At 48.7% G+C, this 22,823-nt stretch overlaps 1 protein-coding gene across 4 annotated transcripts in view; it reads left to right on the forward strand.

Annotated features, from left to right (window-relative positions):
• MAPK4 (mitogen-activated protein kinase 4) overlaps positions 1–22,823 on the forward strand; it is a 106,126-nt gene that overhangs the window by 26,735 nt on the left and 56,568 nt on the right. For 3 of the 4 annotated variants that reach the window (XM_011969038.1, XM_011969040.1, XM_011969041.1), the window contains exon 1: positions 10,318–11,965. In XM_011969038.1, coding sequence (XP_011824428.1) covers positions 11,420–11,965 — 546 coding nt within the window. In that variant the 5' untranslated portion in view covers positions 10,318–11,419. Of the gene's footprint in view, positions 1–10,317; positions 11,966–22,823 lie in introns of those variants that run through there. The other variant, XM_011969039.1, reaches the window with a different exon arrangement.

Consider the following 22,823-nt stretch of genomic DNA (forward strand, 5'->3'; position numbering starts at 1 on the left):
AAGAACTCTGTGAAATGTAAAGGGACTGAATCCAGGATTTAAATCAGATAAGACTTGTGAAATTCTCATGTCTGGTTGGTATCCCTCAGCGGGTAGAAAGAAGTCAGTATTACAAATTTGGATTTGTAAACTATGGTCTGGAGTGTGGAGCTTCTGGGAATGCATTTACACTGCTCAGATATTAATATTGATGCAGTAGGTTAGGAATTAGGTGCTGAGAATAGAGCGATACACATGATGGGAGTTCCTGCCCTCACTGCACTTCCAGTCAAACATCAAACACAGTAGTTAAAACTGAAACAGAGAGAAAAGTGACATAAAAGGGCTAAGAGAGGGACACAGCCTGAACAGATAAGCCAGTCTGGGAAGGGAAAAGAGACATCAGGGAAGGCTTCCTGGAGGAAGGGACATTTAAACTTAGACCTAAAGGATGCATAAGAATTAGTGGCTGGGTGTGAATTACACCTGTAATCCCAGTACCTTGGGAGGTTGAGGCAGGAAGATTGCTTGAGCCCAGGAGTTCGAGACCAGCCTGGGTAACATGATGAAACCTATGTCTACAAAACTTAAAAAAGAAAAAAACCTAGCTGGACATGGTGGCATGCACCTGTAGTCCTGGCTACTCAGGAGACTAAGGCAGGAGGAGCTCTTAAGCCCAGGAGTTTGAGGCTGCACTGAGCTATGATCGAGCCACTGCACATTAGCCTGGGTGACAGAGCAAGACCCTAGTCTCAAAAAAAAAAAAAAAAAAAATGAACCAGGCGAAGAGAAGTGGGGCAGTTTCCCTAACAAAAGGAACAGGTTTTCCTGACAAAAGGAACAGCAAGTGTGAAGGCTCAGAGGCAAGGGAAATGTGACATTATCTATGGGCTGAAAGATACCTTTTATTGCTGGTGAGTAGAGTTCAGGGAGACTGGAGATCAGAGACTAGAGACAGTGACAAAGGATGTCAGTTCCCAAGATGAGTTAAGGAAGCAAGATAAATCCTTCTCCAAGAAACTGGAAAAATTAGTAAAACAGAAGCAAGCACTCAAGGATGCTCAAGAGTGCTCTGTAACAGGAAGCCCCATGGGAGATGGCAGAGTTCACTGGTGTTGGAACCATGCCTAGTTTAGACCCCAGGCTCTACCTTCTAGGGTGTGACCTAGAGGAAGTCATTTCAACTCTCTGCAAAATGGAAGGAAGCAGAGGAGAATGGGCACCTGCAGGGCACCTACTGTGTACCACGTGCTGTGCTGAGTTGATTCATCTACTGAGAATAGTTACACCTACCTCACAATGTAACTAATGAAACTTCAACTTAAACGTTGTTGAATGTGTATGACTATGCCCAGCACCTAGGAGGCCCTCAATAAATGCTAGCTGAGTTGGACTGTGTGCCTGGGGAACAAGGCAGGGCTTGGTGCCGGAGACAAAGAAAGATCCCGTTAGCAATGGGAGCGTGAGGTCAGAGTCCAGGCCACCGATGCAGGTAGGCTCCACCTGAGTGCCAGCTCCAGGTGCTTGGCAGAGGCTCTCAGGAGTGCTGTTTTAGAAGGACTTTGATTCTCCTGGCTCATCAGAAGAGAGTCATGACTGAGTATCAATGTCTGCCATAGGCACAAAATGGAGTGATAGTAATATGTATGGCACACATCTGCCATTTTGGTCAAAAGCAAGATAATACGGACTCCTGTAGCTACAAGTCAAGGATCTTTGAGCATCCCTGCCATGGGCTAACCCTGCAGGTAGAAAGTAAGTGGTCCCGTTTATGGGTCCCAAAATTTGGCAGGAAAACTCAGATCTGAACACTGAGCTTCCAGAGGACTTTCTGCATTCCCAAGATGGCTTATTAGATGTGGGCTCACAGAGTTATCTCCCAATTCAGGGAAGGCACAGTGGCCTGCAGGCACCATTCAATAAGTACTCAAGCAAGTGTGGGAGAAATAAAGATGCAGGCTCTGCCTCTGAGAAGCTCAGACCTGGCTGGGATCCCTTCCCTTCAGAACACAGCCCGAACAAAGCAAGCCCCAAATAGGGCCTCACCTTATTTAGCCACTGAAGTCATAATTGCACTGATTTAGATTTTGAAAGAGGCCACCATCTTCTGCTATCTCAGATCTCCTTTCTTTAAAAAGAAAAGAAGTTTCCCCTTGAATCTACAAGGGTCAAATGTTGCAGGAGTCGGTTAAAATCAGAAGGATTTACACACCTGCTGCACATGCCCCCTTGGACACTTGCCGACCAGAAGCTGGACTCAGCCTCCAGCCTGGGCAGGGACCTCTGTGCAGCTGGTGCTGTGCCCGCGGCCACCGGCTCCCAGACTTCCCACGCAGGGACCCAGATGCTCCCCTTCCTCAGCTTTGCTGATGTGGAGCTGGAGTTCCGATGAGGCAGCCGGAATTTCTCTCCGTGCTATTTTAGTATCGCTGAGAGGCATGGGAAGGCTTTGTTCTCCCTGGCTGGTTACGTAATTTTCAAAAGGAAAAACAGAGCAAAGCCCGAACGCTCCTGGAGATTTTGCTCTTTGGGGAGGAGGGAACTCCCCACCCAGCATCTGATGTTCCTTCTGCAAACTTCTCTTCCCTCCCTCAATTCTTTCCTCTAACCACCCCACCTCAGGGAGGTGAAGACAACAGGGTCCCCTCCTGTTTCTTTCTCAGCAGTGTCCCCACAGGCGTGTTCTTTAGAAAACCGTACAAAGGAAACACAACCCAGGGTGGGTGGCCTCACTGCCACCCAGGGACCTTAAGACATTTGCAGTCACCACAGGCTCACACGTCCCAGCGGGAGAGGGCTCACCTGAGGCCCATCATGGGCAGCAGAGCCTGTCAGTGGTTCCTCTGCTTGAGACCTATTTATTTTAGACTAAGCTGGGCTTTTGGCTCAGGTCAGTTGGTGTCCTGCTGGCTGGTGTGTGTGAAGGGTCATCCCAGGTCCTAGGCTGGGAATGGTGCTGGGCATGAGACAGGCACAGGCATAGGGAATGTAGCCCATGGTTGGCATCATGGGCGGCACCATTAGGAGCAGCCATCTGCCCATATATCAGAGTTTCCGCAAAGGAAAATGAGTTTCTGAGCGTGCACAGGTCACTCCACATGCACCACCGCAACCTGCACTCCTCCAGGGTGGAGGGAGCAGCGCTTAATTTCAAAAGCCAGAAGGCCAGGGAGAGTTGTTTCTCCTCATTCCTGGGGGTCCTGCTGCCGCCGCTGAGAGAAGACCCAGCTGAGTCTCAACAGTAAAGATCAGCGATTACACAGCAGTTCTTTCCTTGGTGAGGAAACGCCTCTGGTCATTATGCTTTCGGGAGCCTGTGTGGCCTCCTACCTTGAACCCCTGCTTTTAGCCCCTACTCAGGCTGCAGGGATTTAAAAAGCTTTCTTTTCTGGGCCTCAGGGATGCTTTTTAAATTTATCTTTCCATGTGGGTTGTACTTTGTCATAACCAGAATCTTACTGCAAACATGGAGCCATTCCTGTGTCCACTGATATTTATTTATTGAATCCCTCTCTGTGTGCCAGACACTGCCCTGGACCCTGGGTTACATCAGTGAAAACAGAGAGGTAAGGTTCCCTCCTCCCCACAGTTCTGACTCTGGAATCTAATGAGATCCATGCCAGGTGAGACCCAAGACCCCAGACTCAACAAGGACTTTTCAAGGCCTCTTCTCTATTTTAGAAAGTCAAGAACTGCAGATCTCCAAGTCCTTCCTCTCCATTAGTTAGCTATCGCCGTATAACAAATGTCCCAACATTTATTGGCTTAAAGACAACATTTATTACCATGCAGCTCCTGAGAGTAAAGAATCTGGGCACAGTTTAGTTGGTGCCTCTGACTCGAAGTGTCCTGAGATGTCCATCAAGCTGTTGGCGGGGCTGTAGTCCACTCAGGGCTCAACTCAGGGAAGGGTTGCCTCCAAGCTCACTCACGCGGTGGCTGGCAGGTCCGTTTCTGAGAACTCACAGGGATCCCCCGACAGGGTTGCCTCAAGAAGGAGCAGCAGCTTCCCCAAGAGCGAACAGGAGAGAGTGATTACCTGAGATGGAAGCTACAGGCTCTTTATAGCCTGATCTCAGAAGTGGCATCCCATTCCTTTTGCCAAATTCTGTTCCTTAGAAATGAGTCAGTGAGTCCAGCACCCACTTGAGGGGAGAGAATGACACAGGGCCTGAAAACCAGGATCACTGGGGCATCTGGGTAGCTGCCTTCCACATCCTCCAGGCGCCTCTCTGACTGATGGGACTCACCCCGCTTCCTGCTACACTTACAGTAGGGATCACGCAGTCGACTCCTGAATGTTCCTGTGTTGTTTCCATAATTATTGTTGTGGTTCCACTCCCCCGATATGAATATAAGCTTCTTGAGGTCAGAAGCCATGTGTTCTACCTCTCCTCACTTTCCATTTAGGCCAACCATGTGCTGAGCAAGTTACTCTCAGTTAGATCATCTCAGCGTCAAGTGAAAAAAAAATGTAGAAGTCCAAAGCAAAAATGTCTTAAACAGCAGTAAGGCTTGACAGTCTCTCTTGGCAAGAAAGCTGGAGGTGGGTAGTTGCAGGCGTGGCTCAGCAGCGATGCCAGCAAGGTCCCACGCTCCTCTGCCACCTCCCCATGTGGCCTCAAGACAGCTGCTGCAGCACCAACACCACTTCCTCTACACCCGCATCCACAAACAGGAAGTAGGGTTTCTTCTTGCTTGGGAAGGAAACCTTTTCCCTTAGGACTCCCCAGCAGACTTTCCCTTAGGCTTGTTGACCAGAACAGGATCATATGACCACCCCTAAAGCAATCACTGCCCAGAGGGAATTGTATTACCACAGTTGGTTTAGATTCATGGTCCTCAACAGAGATGGGTTTGGGAGACGACATTGCCTCCTGGGACTCTGGGAAATGTGAGTCTGACCCAGGGACTAGGGAGTGCTATTGGCATTTAGTGGGTTGGGATCAGAGTTGTTAAACTTCCAGCAATAGTGTATGGTACAGTCCCATAAAGCAGAGAGAACTGCAGAAGCTGAGGCCAGTCATTGTGTAATCACCTGAGTGAGCTTGGAAGCAGATCTTCCTCCCTGTTTGAGCCTTGAGATGACTGCAGCCCTGGCCAACAGCTTAACCTTGAGTCCGAGGCACCCAGCTCGGATGCCAACACCAACCCTGTTGAAAACTGCTGATTGAGACAAGTGATTTTCAACCAGAGGCGATTTTGTGCTTCCCCCATAGGTGACAGTTGTCAGTGTTTGGAGACACTTTCAGTTGTCACAACTTGGGGGTGTGACTGGCATCCAGGAGGCTGAGGCCAGGGATGCTGCTGAGCACGCAGCCATGCACAGGACAGTCCCACTGCTAAGGATCACCTGGCTCAAAATGTTGACAGTGCTGAGGCTGAGAAACGCTGGTTTAGACCCACTGGGAGTCATTCCTGAGTGGGCTCAGCTGCCTGATGGCCGAACCAGACCTGGTTTGTTCGTGAGGAGGAAGCAGGAATGTTTCCTGGGTAGGTGGCCACAGTCAGTGTCAGCTACAGGCTGTGCTAGTCAGGATGCCTGCAAGTCAGCCAGCTCGTCCCAAGGATGCTCAGTCCCTGTGCCACAGGCTCCAGCATGGCTGAGGTTCACAATTAAAGGTCAAGAACATGATGGAAGGTGGGGGTGTGGTTGTTTAAAATCAAGGGGTTTTTACTCCACTTTTAATATTATTTCAGCATTCTATTTCTGGGTTTCCCTTTCCATAGAATGGGGTTACTGTGGCCTCCATACTGGGTTGAACACAGGCTGAAAAGGTGGCTGCCTCTTGCTTTAATCTGAGACATACCACAAGGTGTGCCTACCTCACATTTTTCCCTCACTGGGCCTGAAAACTCATACTGAGCCTAGATGGTTTGTGGTAAGTTACTCGCTGGGGCTAAGATCATGTTATGGCGATTAGAGCGTAAGCGCTGGACTCAGACCAACCTGAGTTGACATCCCAGATTCTTCACCTGCCAGAGGGTGACTGGGAAAATCACTTCCCTCTTGGAGCTCCATGGAAAATGATATCAACCTCACAGGGATGTTGTGAGACCCAACTGAAATAATCAGGTGAAGCCACTGGCCTCTGGTAAACCCTCAGGACATGCAGTTCCACCATCTTCATCATGTCCTCTTTGCCATCTCTCTGGAAGGCTTGTTAAAATGCAATTGGGGTTGTGGAGTGAGGCACATCAGCTGTACCACAGAATTTTAGAACTAGAAGGGACCTTTAGGCCAGATTAGGTAGCTTTTGGAAAGAATTTGTAGATGAGCTGAACCAAGCCTCACCTCCTAGGGTAGCTCCCCAGGAGGCCAGCCAGGCCTGGGATCGTGTCACCATGAGGGGCAAAAGGAAGACTGAGTCCAAGAGGAAGGAGACAGTGCAGTGCAGGAGGAGCCAGAAAGGGGCCAGGTCCCAGCACACTTCAGGGCCTGCTTGTGAATGAGCTAGAGGATGTTCCCGTGGAGTCTAGAGCAGAGGTCCACGAACTGCAGCCCACAAGCCTACTCTGGCCCAGCACCTAGTTTTGTAAATAAAGTTTTATTGAAATGCAGCCATGTACCTTTGTTCAGGTATTGTCTGTGGCTGCTTTTTTGCTCTAAAGGCAGAATTAAGTTGTGTTGAGTGGTTTCAACAGAGGCTGTATGTCCTACAAACATGAAAATATTTCTTCTCTGGCTCCTTATAGAAAAAGTTTGCCCATCCTTGGTCTAGAGGACTCCATTCACATAGACCACAGTGACTCATTAGGATCACGAGCCTTGGAGTCAGACTGATTGCCATGTGAAGGTGCCACCTAGAAGCACGCAGTGCATAGCCTGCTCGGCTGGAAACAGCGGCTTCATGGGAGAAGGGCTTCCTGTAAGTTTCAGAGTGTTCAGGAGAGGGGAAGAAAGCAGCGTCTGTGAAATGTCAGCACCTTGCTGGGGAGATAGTTCCTGTGGAAAGTCGACAGCATGAGGTTTGGGAGGATCTGAGCAGACAGGGAGGTGAGTCTAAATTTAGACTTTCCAAAGCCAATGTGTAAACCAGAGCCCCAGGAATCCCAGAAAGGGACAGTTGGCACACGCCATCTCGTCTCTGGTTTGCCTCCACACGTTAAAAGGCTGGATGAGTGAGAGAATAATTAATTGCCCTCAAATAAGCTGTTGCCTGAGAGTCGGTGAGAAAGCAGTGAGAGCTGAAACTCCATTGTTCAGAGTCCTGAGGGTAGAAATTTCTATTCCTGTGTTTTATTACAATGCCCAGCCATGGAATCATGGGGACCTTGGCTGCCCTTGCGGGAGTTCCATGCTTTCCTCTTGCTGGGTGTCATTCAAGCACGACTGAACGAGTGGCCTTCCCATCCCAGACAGTGAATGCCACCTCCCTGGGTTTGAAATCACACCTGTGGTTCGGAGCAGTTCTGAACCACCACTTTGAACTGGCCCTGAGAAGCTGCACCACACCAAGAGCTGCCACAACCACTCCCCTGCCCAGGTGGACACATCCAGATGTCAGTCTACTCCTCCCCATGGCTGATGGGCCCACACCTCTCAGCATATCATGCAAGAAATGGACCACTAACCTGAGGCTTCTTAGGTGATGGATGCCTCATAATCAGCCCACCTAGTGAGAAAGGCAAAGGGTTTACAATGCAAATTACAGAGGACTTGGGGAAAGAAACAGAAAATCAAGAGGCTTGAGAAGAGAGGCATAATAATAAACTCAAATGGGAACGGAGAAATGGTCAGACAAGAGGTTGCCTGATTAGAGCACTGAAACTCTAGAGAGGCAGCATCTAAGCAGAAGATGTTACTAAGAGGATTGAAGTTCAGAAATATTAGTTGGTCTGAGTGGTTAGGGCTTGTTGTGAGATGCGCCCTTTGAACAATTTCCGTGGCAAGTATCACAAGGGACAGTGACCCCTAGGAAATGTAGGCATCACCACTTTGTAGACATAATGAATGGCACTCAGCTCCTTCTAGTCCACGGATATTTTCTATGCCCTACTTTGTGCCCTGTAAGCTACTTGTGAAGCTTACAGTCTAGTTGGGAGATGGACATGCACAAAAAGTTAAATAACAACCCAGGCTAATATATGGTAAATGCCAAACACAGCATACACATGAGTGCCACAGGAGTTTAGAAAAGGGAGATATGTCATTGAGAACCGGGATGGATGCTTTAGGAAAAAAATGAGACTTTGGATTCTGAATGATAGGATTTCAACAAATGGGGGTGGTGGGGAAGCAGGAGAATATTTCAGGAACTGGGAAGGTACAAGCAAAGAAGCCAGGCAGGAAAGAGTCTATTTAGTGGCCCACCAGAAAGGTAGAGTGGCTGGAATCGAGGCTTTCCACCTTGACATGGTACTTGCCCCCTAAAGCTGACAGCATGTTGGGAAGACCACTGAAAAAGAGACATGCACACAGGGTGTCTCTTCCCATGCATGAGAGGGAAAGAGTTTTAAAAATAAATAAAGCACCTCTTAATTATTCGCAGATTATCTGCATTGCAGCTGACCTCAAGCAAATCCTGCATTCAGCTTGCTTGTGATGTCATCCCTTCTCTGCTTAGGTGCTCATTCCTCTCTCTGTTTACAACCCAGCAGGAGCTGGAAAGGGAAGAAGGCTTAAGCATGTCTCTTCCTAAAAAAAAATAATAATATGCGATTGCCTCTTTGCTGTGCCCTTGGGAGCCAGACCAGGCTTGTGGGGAGAAAGAGAAGCTTCAATGTAATTGCCATTACGTGACTTGGGCAGCAGGAGTCGAGGAGTGAGACAATGGGGAGCTGCGGAGGCTCTTTGATTCCCCTGAGTTAGGTATCCAGGTGGACTTCACTAGCACAGGCCATAGAATCTGGTTCACTGGGTGCTCCCAGCACTGTCTCTTAGTGGCTGGGCATCCTCAAACAGAGTGAATGGTATTCATTTACCCATTCATCAGATGGATATTGACCCTATCTATACTGAAAGCACTAAGCTAGTGTTCTCCAAGCCTTGGTGTCCTCACCTGTAAAGTGAGAACTGGAATCAGAATTGATGTTTCTCCGTGGAAGTGTTGTTGGCATTTGGGGGTGGAGGGGTGGATGTCAGTGGACGTGCTCTGGGCATTTGGGCATGGAGGTGGGGATGCTCAGTAGAATGGTTAGCAAATCCGGCCCTGCCCATTAAATACCAGTAGTGACTCCCAGTCAAATAAGGTGAGGAGGGCAGTATCATCTCTAGATAACGACCACGGGCCTTGTTTGCTTAGATTGCTTCCCAATCTGAAATTCTGTAAGTCTGTGGTTGTTTTGTTCCTGGACCCAGTAAAAACATGCAGAATAGAATTATCAAAGATCTGACAAATTATCAGAATCTTGAATACATCTTATTCAAATATAAGGGAATGTTTAACTAAACAGCAACAATAGGTAACATCTGTTGAGCAATTACTATGTTCTAGACCCTTGGAAAATTTCTTTCATTAGAAGTCTTTACAGGGGATCTGATTGTTTACTATTTCAGATCATCTGTGTCCCCTAATTTGCCCCCTTAATTTCAGAGCATTGAGTTGACTATTGTTTTTGCTTCATTTATCTTTGCAGAATTGTGCAGACTTCAGATAGGAAAGCGTCTCTACAGGAGGCCCTGCGATATGATGAGAATAAAGCAGCAGTCTGCCAGGTTCATGCCTTTGTGTTAGATACAGTGTTCTTTCTTTGTGTGTCTGTGGTCTTTATGAACTTAGAAAACCTGCCAGTCTCTTAGACGCTATAATATTACCTTATTTCAGAGATCTGAATTTACATTTCTAGTTTTGCAGGGTTTTTTCTCCCCACTTAGCTCCTATACCTGTAATTTGAGTCAACAGCCACCAGAGGGCAGGGACAGTGAAGTTTAGATTTGACCCATTGCTTTGAAGAGCGAGGTCACCATTGTCAAAAAGAATACAGCTCACCATGCCAGTCTTGATGTAGCACTAGGAACTCTGCACCCTGGTTTCTGGGCAAAGAGAGTCCTTTTATTACGGGTGGCAACACTACTTCCTTGTAATTTGGTACATGGGCTTCTTCAACTTACGTGGAAAGCGAGAGATACAAATGTTAAATCTCAGTCCCCGTGAAAGCCTCTTAAAATGTTCAAAGACATTTGTAAAAGAAGGAAGAAAAGGAACCCAAGTGCAAAACAAGAGTATCGATCCTTTGTTTTCTGTCTGCAACTCGTTACTTTCTACTCTCACCCTTCCTAGCTAGCGCTGATGTGTGTGTTTGGAAAGCATAAAACAAATTAATTTTGCAAAGGTCAGAAGGGATACTTCTCCCCCGTAATTTGCACATGTTAACCTTGGGGGAGCCGGCACTGACATAAGAGGCACAACATCTGATGGTCTTATCAAATCAATCCATCTTCTCTCTCTTCCAGGGGAGTGCTACGCACAGCAGGAGGGTGGCTGGGCAGTGCAAAGCCCGGAATCCCCTGAGCAAGCAGTGTTTCAGCTGGCTGGACAGATCAAATAACACTTGGGCTGGTTAACAAAAGATGCAAGTGGGAAGGTGTTGGAAGCCGGAGTATGGAAATTTACCCAACGTTATCTCTTTGACAGGGAAGGAGACTTGGTCTGAAAGATGCCACATTCCTGCAGCCTCTCTGGGTGCAGTGGAATACAGTCTTGGGCAAGGTGGCGTGGATGAGCTGGCGAAAGAGGATGCTGCCCATATCCAAAGGCTCCAGAGGATCCCGGCCTGGCAGCTGAGCTCCCCTGCATCTGGAACCTCGGGCGTAACTTGGTGTAGAGCTCATGAAAGGTGCTTGGGTTTCTCCAGCTTTTTTCACCAGTGCTCACCAGACCGGCTCAGGTTTTGGAATCTAAGGTGAGCTGGTAGAAACGGGAGAGGTAGAAAGAAGCCCCTGGATGCCTCCAGAATTCATTGATGGGATCCCTGCATACTGCTTGGAACACAGAGAGAGGCTGTGACACAGCTGAGCTTTGGAGCATCTTAAGTAAAGGAGTTCAGCTCAGCAAACAACTCTTGCATTTCAGCCTGTAACAAAGTGTTCAAAGGGGAGAGTTTCTGCATCTTTTACTTTGCAGTCCACTATGGTAGAAAACTTGACATTCTGTAGATAATGATACTCGGTTTTCTTTCCAAGATGCCAGATTTAAAAAGAAATATGAGCCATTCTAAGCTTTAAGGAGTGTTCAGGAAACACAGGAATTAGTGGACAGCCCTCCCCATGCAGGTTAAGGCAACAGTCTGAGCCCCCAACTAGTGCAGCTCAGCGAGCATGGCCATATGCCATTCTCGTCTCCAGAGAGCTGGTGGCAGTGACCTCACCGGGAGAAAACGCATCCCTCAGCCGTGGGACTTGACAGAATGAAGTGTGCGAGGGAGACCACTAGCCGAGACTTGGCCTTTCCTGACTGCCCCTGTGTTATCTGGGCAGCTCCAGATCACTGAGCCCACAATGGCTGAGAAGAGTGACTGCATCGCCAGTGTCTACGGGTATGACCTCGGTGGGCGCTTTGTTGACTTCCAACCCCTGGGCTTCGGTGTCAATGGTTTGGTGCTGTCGGCCATGGACAGCCGGGCCTGCCGGAAGGTCGCCGTGAAGAAGATTGCCCTGAGTGATGCCCGCAGCATGAAGCATGCACTCCGAGAGATCAAGATCATTCGGCGTCTGGACCACGACAACATCGTCAAAGTGTACGAGGTGCTCGGGCCCAAGGGCACTGACCTGCAGGGTGAGCTGCTCAAGTTCAGCGTGGCCTACATCGTCCAGGAGTACATGGAGACTGACCTGGCACGCCTGCTGGAGCAGGGCACACTGGCGGAAGAGCATGCCAAGCTGTTCATGTACCAGCTGCTCCGCGGGCTCAAGTACATCCACTCCGCCAACGTGCTGCACAGGGACCTGAAGCCCGCCAACATCTTCATCAGCACAGAGGACCTCGTGCTCAAGATTGGGGATTTCGGGTTGGCAAGGATTGTTGATCAGCATTACTCCCACAAGGTATGTCTGGTTGGAATGGTGGATACCGGTGGTCCACAGAATCCCCAAGAATACTTACAGCACTCCCAAGCTGTTCCTAGCTCCACGGTAGTCAGAGGACTAGAGTTAGCAATGACGGGAGGCTGGAGAGTGCTAGGAAGATCATTAGCCTGAAAAGTTGTTGGAGGCGTGGAGAGAGATCTGGTTCTTGGTCTTGGCTCTGCCGTGTGGCTTTGATCACTCTAAGCTGTGTCAGCAGAAGCTGGACTAGATCTCTAAAATTTCTTCCAGCTCTAAATTCTATGGCTTGAAAACTATGTGGTTGGTGAATTTGCCTCTAGCATCCTCTTATCCCTGCTGTCCACTTAGCCATCCGATGTCTTTCCTGTGTGCTGAGGACACCCCCTGAGGCTTCCCACCCTGTGAGCCTCATGCTCTGGTTGGTCTCACCTCCCTCATCCCATCCAAGCTGACCCACTCAGTATCCATTTCTCTCAGTCAGTGGACAGCAGGCACAAATGATTGATCTGATGAGCTAATCCATCACTGTACCTTATCCAGCTAATGACTCAGTTCTCCCAGGTCCCACGATACTCTTGCCTCTCAGTGTGATGCGAAAGCCATGGGTGGCAGACTGTACTACTGAGATCCCCCGTGGTGGGTGCTAAATACTCTACCAACTGCAGGGATCAGAGCTGACCTGGCCAGGCTGCTGGAGACAAATGTCACACTGAGTTGTTCTCAAAGGCCCAGACCTCCTCTTACCTGACCCACTCCTCTCTTCAGAAGCTGGGAGTCCTCTGACATTCCCTTCCTTCCCCTGTCCCAGGTTCCTGCCACTTTAGGGGTGCCTCGGAGCCCCTCAGCATGAGCATGTTGCCATGTACTCTGCAACAGAACTGGGGGCTGGGTGTGGCTTCCAGCCTCCTGCCCAAACCTTGATGCTACAAAAAATGTTATTAGAATAAAACATCTCCTTGGGAGTAGGTACAGTAGTCTATTATCATCCAAGGGGCTGGGGTGGGTCATGAAAGGGGAGGGTGGCTTTGACCTTGAAGGTGCTTTGACTGTCTCCCTGAGCCCCATTCCTCTGCCCTCCCTTAGCACCCTACATAGAAGGGCACTGATCTGCCTGCTACAGCTGCAGTGGAGGGTGTCACAAGGCGCAGGGAGCAGGGCTCCCCATCCTACTCTCCCTGGCTAGAACTTGGACTCCAGCCCAGATTTCAGACCCCAAATCAGCCTAGCTGGCTCTGGCTCCTTGGTGCCACAAATTACTTAGCGACCTTAACCATGAGCCTGTCCTCTGCCCCGTTCCTGCAGCCAAGCCATCTGTCAAAACTGACAGCCAACTCTGTAGGACGGAATGTCCATGAGGTGGGGCCACGGGAGGCAGGGAAAAACAGTGCCCTTGTATCTCTTTCTGATACCCTGAACTGCTTCTTCCTTCTCTTTCTTCTAAGGAGCAATGACTCCAAACCACCAAACCAAAGGTTTTAATCCAAATCTGTTCTTGGTAAAAGATCTAGAAAATCCACAAGACTCTTATATGTGGGATGCACAAAAACTACCTTGTGAATTGGAATAAACCAGTACATTTGAGCATCATGTGATGAAAGGACCTGATTAAGTGAGTTGCGACAAGGAAAGAGCTTAAGACAGCGTGTAGTAGGCCTTTAGGAAGGTCCAGGAAGATGGTTTATAGTGGCATAAACTGGCTATCATAATAATTCTTTGGGGGTGACATGGTGTGAGCAAAAGACCCTTTAGGAGGAGTCAGGGGTCCAGGTTCCTTCTAACAGTGCTAACTTGGACACTTACCCCTGGGAGCCTCAGTTTCCCCTCTTTGACAGGGATAATAATTGTGCCCTATCTGCTCCTCTGGCTTATGGTTAAGAATCAAAATGGTCCATGAATGTAAAATTCCTTGGAAAGCAGTCAGGACTGCATCCATTCATTTAATGGGTGTTTGGTGAGCCAACATCAAACCCAAGCTCAGTGCTGGGAGCTGGAGAGACCGAGGCTCACACGCTCCCCCAGCGATCCTGAGGGCTGGGCTCAGGGTTATCCTGTCACTTGGGACTGGAAGCCACTTCCCTGGTTGAGACTTCCATTTTCCCAATGCAGAGGAATTTCGATGTTCTGGCTTGCTCTTATCGGGTTCTCTTTAATAAAATTCGCTGTGGGAGGTTAAAGAAATCACTGGAGGCAGTTACGAGCCCAGTAGGCACTCACATCATCCCTGCGCCCCTGTGTTTGGCAGACACCACCCACCCCCACCCCACCTCCTCCCTTATACACTTTCTGCTTTTAGCTTTCTGCCCTCTCTTCCCCCAGTGATGATGAAAGGCTTATATTTGGTGCTTTTATTTATCCAATGTGCATTTAAATCAGTTCTCTTTTAATCCCCATAATGCTGTGAAGCACTTAGGGCAAATGGTTCATTTTAAAACAGAGAAAAACGGCTTTCTCAAGCTTACACAGCTGATGTGGCCAAAGGACACAGGGACTGAGGGCTTCTTCCTCTTCTGGTGGAGGGTCTCTGTGAGCGCAGTCTCCTTCATGAAATCTTTCCGGATTCTGGGTTGGAATTAATCATTCCTTCCTCTGAATTCCCATGGCACTTTCCCCAGGCCATCACGGGTATCTTCTAACACTGATCACTCTCTGCTCTGTCCTAGGGGTGTTTGAGTCTGTCTCTTTGTACTCTCCCAAGCCGAGAGTCCCCTGGCCTCTTGAAAGCTGCCTCTCCTTCTTCGTGGTCCCCCTCATGGATTCTGATCACTGTGCCTAAGACATGGCCCTCAATCGATTTTGTTGACTGTGTTGAACAGATGGAAGAATAGTCATCTACTAGCACATTGCAGAAAGGGAGCTATTGGGTTCCTTGATTCTGTGTGGTTGGAAGGGTTGACTCTTAGAAAAAGAGCACATACTTCTTCCAGACAGTAGGTTGGTTGTGGTCAGACGTGTACATCTTCTGCATGCATCTGCTCTCTCCAATGTGTTTGGCGGATGCTGTCTACACACAAACTTCTCAAAACCTAATCCCTTCTAAAGTTTTATGAATCTCCACTCCCTTTGAAGAAGACCATGCTCACCTGGGCTACAGCGAGTGCCTTTGTGTGGGTCACAAAAAAATGCCCCTTTTCCCTGGCTGAGAGAGCCCAGGGCCAGTGATAGGGTTAGTGATCCAACGGGAGCCTTGTTTGGAAAAACTCTCAGAACATTTTTCCTCTGCTCACACCACAACAATATACCCAGAAGACTTCCGTGACCTCAAAATATGTGGGGATTTCTCCCCACCAGCAAGCTAGCAATCAGTTCTTCAGTGGACATCAGCTGGATGTCCCCCAATTCAATTCTGACACTATTTACCTGGAGATAGTGTCAGATCCCACAGGTTGAGGGACACAAGACTGCCCCCTCCTTCCCACCGGTCATATTAATAAGTCCACTCCTCCGGAATGTCTGATGGACTGGCTTCAAGTTGGGGTTCCCATGGTCCCCTCTTTGGGTTTAATTAATTTGCTAGAGGAGCTCACAGAACTCAGGGAAATACCTATTTACATTTACTGTAAGGGTTAGGGTTAGGTCCATGTAACACTTACTTACATTTATTATGAAGGACATTTTCAAGGATACAAATAAACAGCCCGGTGAAAAGATACACAGGGCATAGTCCGGAAGGGTCCTGAGTACAGGCGCATCTGTCCCAGGGGAGTGGGGAAGCACCACCCTCCTGGCACATGGATGAATTCTTATTCACCCACTCAGCAGTACACAGCAGCCTGGTCCACATGCCTCCCACCTTTCTCATGGGTGGACAGTATGTCTCATTTGCTTCCACATCCCCTCCTCTGGTGCAGGGCCTGACACCGGGCCCGTGTCCATTAGGTTCATTTAGTGAAAGAGATACCAAAGAAAACAGCCTCTTCTCTAATGAGCAACTGGCCACGTTGGGGTTTCACGTTGCAGTCAGGACAGATGCTGGGTGTGCCCCGCTACTGCACCACCCCCGGGGGTCTTGGTCTTTGCAAGGTCTGGGGGCATGTAGAGGCCCCTGCAGCCCACACTTGGGGAGATGGTGTGGGTGGCAATGGAGGGTGTTCCCTTTCAACAGGGGCAGTCTGGAAAACACTGTCCTCTGTGTTATTCTCGCTCACCTCGCCAACTGCATGACCTTGGGCAAGTCCTTTTGCTCATGTAGTTTATCACTAGAATAGATGTGTAAAAAGACCTCACACCCATGTTGTCCATCCCTAGCGTTTCACAGATGACAAAACTGGAAGGGAAGGAGCCTCACTCAAGGTCACACAATGAGCGGCTGAGCCTGGGTTTTCACTCCATGTCCACTGTTTTCTCAGAGCTTAACTTCCCTATTGTCTTTTCTGCCAAATTGGGAGAGTCAGGCCATTCTGCTTATTTCATGGGATTCCTGTTAGAGTCAAATGAAAAAGCATGGCTGTCAAAGCACGCTCAGATGTACGCAGGGCTAAATCACTAACCAAACTTTGCCCAAAGAGATGCCATGGCAATGCCAGGCAGACATCAGACATCAGTTTCCCCTTCACTGGGATACAGACCCCACTCCTGACCCAGTGGCCTTGGGGCGAGTCGTGCGATCCCACCTGAGGGTGGCTTCTCAGCCCGTGGTCCTGTGACAAGCCCTTTCTACCGCCTCCTCTTCAGGCCCGTTAATGAGTTCTTCGTTGTTTGTGTTGAGAAGAGGCAGTTGAAGGATTGGAGCGTGCTTTCCTCTGAATTTATCCTATTAGGAAGTAGACGATCTCAAAAGAGAAAAAAAAAATGTCATTAAGACTTCACTGAGCACTTTGTAAGGCCTAAGAAAGGTCAGGAACCACCTCAGGAGTGTGCGGAGGTCCTGAGGAGTGCGATGACAGCCTGAATCACAATGAGTGCGTCGCTCCAGGAAGGGCCACCTCTCCTCCTATCATAGAGTCCTTGCTGGGGCTGCCGGGGGCACCACCCACTACCCTTGCTTGTAGCACTTATTTTACCCTGTGCTCACTAAACCTGCTCATCTCCACTGCAACATTCAAGAACGGTCAAACTCCTGATCCGGTAACCTTCTATGACTAGTGTGCGTCATGGCATTTACAGTAAAACTAGCCCTCTATGGCTCACACCTCTGACTGTCAGAGGCACATATAGAGGCCCCATTACTGGGTCTATCGTTCTCGCAGCAGTACTTCTAAAATTAGGTGGGTATGATATAATACAAGTTACTTTAATTCTAAGCCCCGGCAGAATGTATAGCATATCAATTCCTCATTCTATCTCTCTAAGGGATAATCATAACAAGTTTTATTTGCCTCTGACAGACTGACCTAAAATCACTCATTGCTTATTCTTTCATAAGCCACATGGCGCTTGTCTTTCCTATATCTGCCTTTCAAAGGGGCAGTAAGCGGAAAACAGCCAAGAAAGAAAGGAAGAGGAAGGGGCCCATAAGAATTTGGGCAAAGGCTCTTGTGTTTTGATGGATCATTCAAGCAAGTCTGTTTCCTGCAGGGCTGGCCTGCCTTTGAGCGTTTCTACTTCATAGCCCTCTGTCTTCTTTCTTCATTCATCATCAGAATGCTTCTATGCTTTCCCTCCATATCTCATTAGGATGCCTTAAAAATTAACTAGCCGGCCGGTGTGGTAGTTCACGCCTGTCATCCCAGCACTCTGGGAAGCCGAGGCAGGTGGATCACTTGAGATTAGACGTTTGAGACCAGCCTGGCTAACATGGTGAAACCCTGTCTCTACTAAAAATAAAGAAATTAGCCAGGCATGGTGGCGTGTGCCTGTAATTCCAGCTACTCAGGAGGCTGAGGCAGGAGAATCGCTTGAACCTGGGAGGTGGAGGTTGCAGTGAGCCAAGATTGCACCACTGCACTCCAGTCTGGGCAACAGAGTGAGACTCCGTCTCAGGAAAAAAAAAAAAAAATTAAACTAGCATAGTGGTTCTCAAAGTGAGGTCCCAGATTAGCAGCCTCAGCTTCACCTAGGAACTCATTAGAGATACAGGTTCCCAGGTTCCATCTCAGACCTACTCAAACAGCCCTGAGGGTGAGGCCTAGCAATCTGTGTTTTCACAAGCCTCCAAGGGATTCTGATGCTCTTGAACTTTTAAGAACCATTGACCCAAAGAAATGGCATCGCTTATCTCAGGACAGAAAACTGATGCTCCTGATGTGTTTGCTGATGCTTGGAGCTGTGGCTCTGAAACTTCAGCACAATGAAGGAGACTAAGAATGCCTCCCAGAGAACACAGGTGTGTCTGAAGCAGGTGCCTTAACTAGAAGGGCCGCTGGAAATCTCAGGCGCTGTGACAGGGAGTCATGTGGATTGTTTTAAGCAGGATGATTTTGGAGGGCCTCACTCATATCACCTTGGAAACTGCCTGCTCCCCCATGGCACGAGTTTACTGAAAAGCTACACACACCAGGGACCTAAACCTATAGGAGGACTGTTTCTGTTTAGGTTTGATTTTTAACAATGAGGTGACACAAACAATAATTTTGGAAAACATAAGCTTTTCATTCTGGTGTGAACTACTTCACCAGATGTTGTTTAAAAGCGAAAACACTTTTTCCCAGTTCAGCAAGATTGAATGTCTGATTGAGGGCTCAGCAAATTACTACAGTTTGTTAAGTTTGTGGTTCCATTTGAGGTCCCAAAGGAGGAAAGGAGGAAAAGAGGTACATGATGTCGAACACATGCAGCCAGCTTCCAGTGGCTTTGCATGGGAGCTCTGGTTGGTGGGGTTTACATGGGTTTAATCATGCTGAGGCCCGATGCGGTGGCTCATGCCTATAGTCCCAGAGCTTTGGGAGGCCAAAGCAGGAGGACTGCTTAAGGCAAGGAGTTTGAGACCAGCCTGGGCAACAGCGAGACCCCATGTCTACAAACAAATAAGAACAAATTAGCCAGGTGTAGTAGTGCACACCTATAGTCCTAGCCACTCAGGAGGCTGAGATAGGAGGATCACTTGAGCCCAAGAGTTCAAGGCTGCAGTGAGCTACGATTGGACCATTGCACTTCAGCCTGGGCCACAGAGTGAGACCCTGACTCAAAAATTAAAAAATCATGTTGATCAACTTCATTTCCTCCCTCTCCTGGGCACTCTGTATTCCTCTGATGGCTTCTTAGGCCGAGATAACCTCCCCCTGTCTGCCTGAGAAAACACACAGAAAGCTCTCCTAGAGCACACATTCTCCCCAAGCTGAAGCGAGGAGAAATGTTCAATCTGTGACTGAAATGGGGTCTCTGCCGGTGATAAGAGAGTGCCCTTTTGGTGTCTGTGTGCTTATATTCTGGTCTCCACAGTGCAGATGGAGACCCGCAGGGTGCAGGGAGTGGGGAAGGACTTTCCCAGTACCCCAGAGTAGGAATGGGGTCCACAGGGCTGGTGCTGGGAGCAGAGCCCGGCCATCCGCGGAGGCCGGATTTCATGGGAAAATGAGCTTGTGGATGGGCACTTTCTGAGGGCTCAGCTAGCAGGAAAGGTCGCTTTCTTCTGAAGCCACTAAGCCTGTTATTCCAAATCAGTGGAGCTGAAAAGATTTATTTAAAAGGCTATGAAATATCCCTTTTTTAAAGGGAAAAATGTGGTCAAGGGGATTAGAACGGAGGCTGTACTTGAGAGTCAGGTGTCCCTGAACACCCAGGCAGACTTGGAAAGCTCATTGTGTTGGCGTTCAGTGCCTCCTTGTCCCCTTCCCATGACAGAAGAGGACCCCGAGAAGAGGCTCTTCCCTCTGTCCCTGGGCCTCCGGGGTCCTCTTCTACCCACTCTCAGAGGAGCACCACACCCAGGCCACCCTTCTGAGAAGCAACACCACTGAGCTTGGGGTGATATTATAAATCTTTAAGCACCAGCCTGGCCCGGGAGATGACCAGTCAGAAAGGAAGCCAGCCAGGGTCCTGAAGCAGGGTCCTAGAGGCGCCCTGCTTGCCACCAGTTCACCCTTTATTGCTGGATCAAGGGGAGGACCCAGGGAGTCAGGGGCTTGGAGCAGTGGCTGTTGACCAGTCAGCTTGCAGTATTTCATTATTCACCAACTGGCCCAGCTATCTCAGTGCACATCAGCCACACTATGCTGCTTCGCTTGTATCAGAGTTCCCCCTTTCCAATATGTCTGTGGGTCTGGCTGTCCACTAGGGGTGAGCAGTTGATTAAATGGCACAAAGGGCCGGGCGCAGTGGCTCACGCCTGTAATCCCAACACTTTGGGAGGCTGAGGCAGGTGGATCACTTGAGGTCAGGAGTTCAAGACCAGCCTGGCCAACATGGCGAAACCCCATCTTTACTAAAAATACAAAAATTAGCTGGGTGTGGTGGTAGATACCTGTAATCCCAGCTACTTGGGAGGCTGAGCCAGGAGAATCTCTTGAACCTGGGAGGCGGAGGTTGCCGTGAGCCGAGATTGCACCACTTCACTCCAGCCTAGGCAAACGAGTGAAACTCCACCTCAAAAAAATAAATTAATTAAATAAATGCCTCAGAGGGATCAATTGCCCCCTCTTCGGAAGCCCAGCCTGCTCACTCACCTGGTACTCCCCTCACCATGACAGTTGCCACCTCCTGTGGCACGTACCAAAGCTCCTGAAGAATTCAACAGGCAGGAAGTCTGCCGCCCACTAGGGATGCTGGAGTGGAACTAGTGTTTCATGCAGGTCAGGCTTGCTGGTGACAAATCCTTTGTTTACTTAGAAAGTATATTTTTTATTCTCATGTTTACAGTTTATTTTCCCTGGGAATAAAATGCTGAATTGGCTGGACGCGGTGGCTCACGCCTGTAATCCCAGCACTTTGGGAGGCCAAGGTGGGCAGATCACGAGGTCAGGAGTTCCAGACCATCCTGGCTGACACAGTGAAACCCTGCCTCTACTAAAAACACAAAAAATTAGCCGGGCGTGGTGGCAGGCGCCTGCAGCCCCAGCTACTTGGGAGGCTGAGGCAGGAGAATGGCGTGAACCCAGGAGGCAAGGCTTGCAGTGAGCCGAGATTGTGACGGTGTACTCCAGCCTGGGCAACAAAGCAAGACTCCATCTCAAAAAAAAAAAAAAAGCTGAATTTAGCATTCTTTTTCAATACTTCAAAAATGTCATTGCCTTATTTCCTGTCCCTATTGTTTCTAAAGACTAGTTGGTCTTCATTCATTGGATTGTTCCCCTGTATGTAACGTGTCTTTTTTGCTCCAGCTGATTAATGAATATTATTCAATGGAAAGAAGTGGGAGGGCCTTGGGTGATAAGTGTTGACTAATGAGTTCCTCCTTCCTTTTATATACCCAAGATTTGTTGGTGAGAGAACTCACTCCCTCTCAGAGGGTGTTTTCAGTCCTGGTGTAAAGGACCCGACCTTCAGTCACTGCTCCAGTCTCTCCATTTGGGTACACCCAAGTTGTAAACATCTCAGGAACAAGACACTGTCTTATTCTACAGGCAGATATTGTTTGGTTTATATCAAAGAAGGATAATTAGAAAATTGAATCAAATCCTTTTCCATTTGCTCCTGAAATGTGGTTGGTTTCTTTATTTAGCTTTGCTGCAGTAGCCTGTTGAGAAGACAGTAGTATAGAAATAGAAGTCTTGGGGGGGTGGGTATCGCATTGCTGTGATGATCCTGCCTTTTGTGGTTGCCTTCTATTTCAGTCTCACACGTCTGTGAGCTGGGAGAGACCAGCCCTTATCCTCGCTTCATCCGCTGCCACTCCATTCCCTTATGTTGTAACTGGTTTGTCACCATTCTCTGGAAAACACCGTACCCAGTGACAACTCTGGTCCCACACACTGTTCCCTCTGCTCCCACATAAACTCCTACATACCCCTGCAGACCCTGCTCAAATGTCTCACCTCTGTGAAGCTTCGCCCAGCTCCCCAGGGGAGAGTTAATCGCACCTTCCTCTGGTTGTGCAAAGCCGTTATCTGTTTACATGCCGCTTCCCAGACAGACCCGGGAGGACTCCTAGAAAAACATACGTATCTCTTTCATTTCTATATTCCTGGCACCTAGCATAGTATCTGACCCATTGTACGAGTTCATTCAATGCTAATTGGCTAATGAACAAGCCAAGTCTCTTCCTTTCTATTGAATCAAGCATAGTCCTCAAGCAGAATTTCTCTTCCTCAGGGCAGTGGTCAAGGATTTGAAGTCATCTACCATGTCCCTCTAAATCTCGGCAGGCTAGAAACCCCCCTAGACAAAAATATTCAGGCACTCTTCTAAGTGCTACTGACTCCTCATAACAACCTAATAGTTGCTGTTGTTGCCCCCATTTTCTAGATGAAGACACTGAGGCACAGACAGTAACTTGTCCAGGGTCACCCGCCTGGTCAATGGCAGAGTTGGACTACAAAGCCCAGTGGCAGCTCAGAGACTGTGCTCTCAGCCACTGAGCTCAGCTGCTCTGATAGCCATTCAGGTGACTGCATTTCCAGAGCTCACGCTATCCTGACTGCCCTTTCATTGACCTCCTTCTTGGCAAACCCTTTTTTTTTTTTTTTTTTTTTTAATGAGACGGAGTTTGCTCTTGTAGCCCAGACTGGAGTGCAATAGTGCAGTTTCGGCTCACTGCAACCTCCGCCTCCTGGGTTCATGCGATTCTCCTGCCTCAGCCTCCCAAGTAGCTGGGACTACAGGCACCCACCACCACGCCCAGCTAATTTTTTTGTTTGTTTGTTTGTTTTTTGAGACAGTCTCACTCTGTCGCCAGGCTGGAGTGCAGTGGCGCAATCTTGGCTCACTGCAACCTCCACCTCCTGGGTTCAAGTGATTCTCCTGCCTCAGCCTCCCAAGTAGCTGGGACTATAGGCGTGCACCACCTTGACCAGCTAATTTTTATATTTTTAGTAGAGGCACGGTT

Source organism: Mandrillus leucophaeus, unplaced genomic scaffold, assembly GCF_000951045.1.
Source record: "Mandrillus leucophaeus isolate KB7577 unplaced genomic scaffold, Mleu.le_1.0 Scaffold87, whole genome shotgun sequence".
NCBI classification, from domain to species: domain Eukaryota; kingdom Metazoa; phylum Chordata; class Mammalia; order Primates; family Cercopithecidae; genus Mandrillus; species Mandrillus leucophaeus.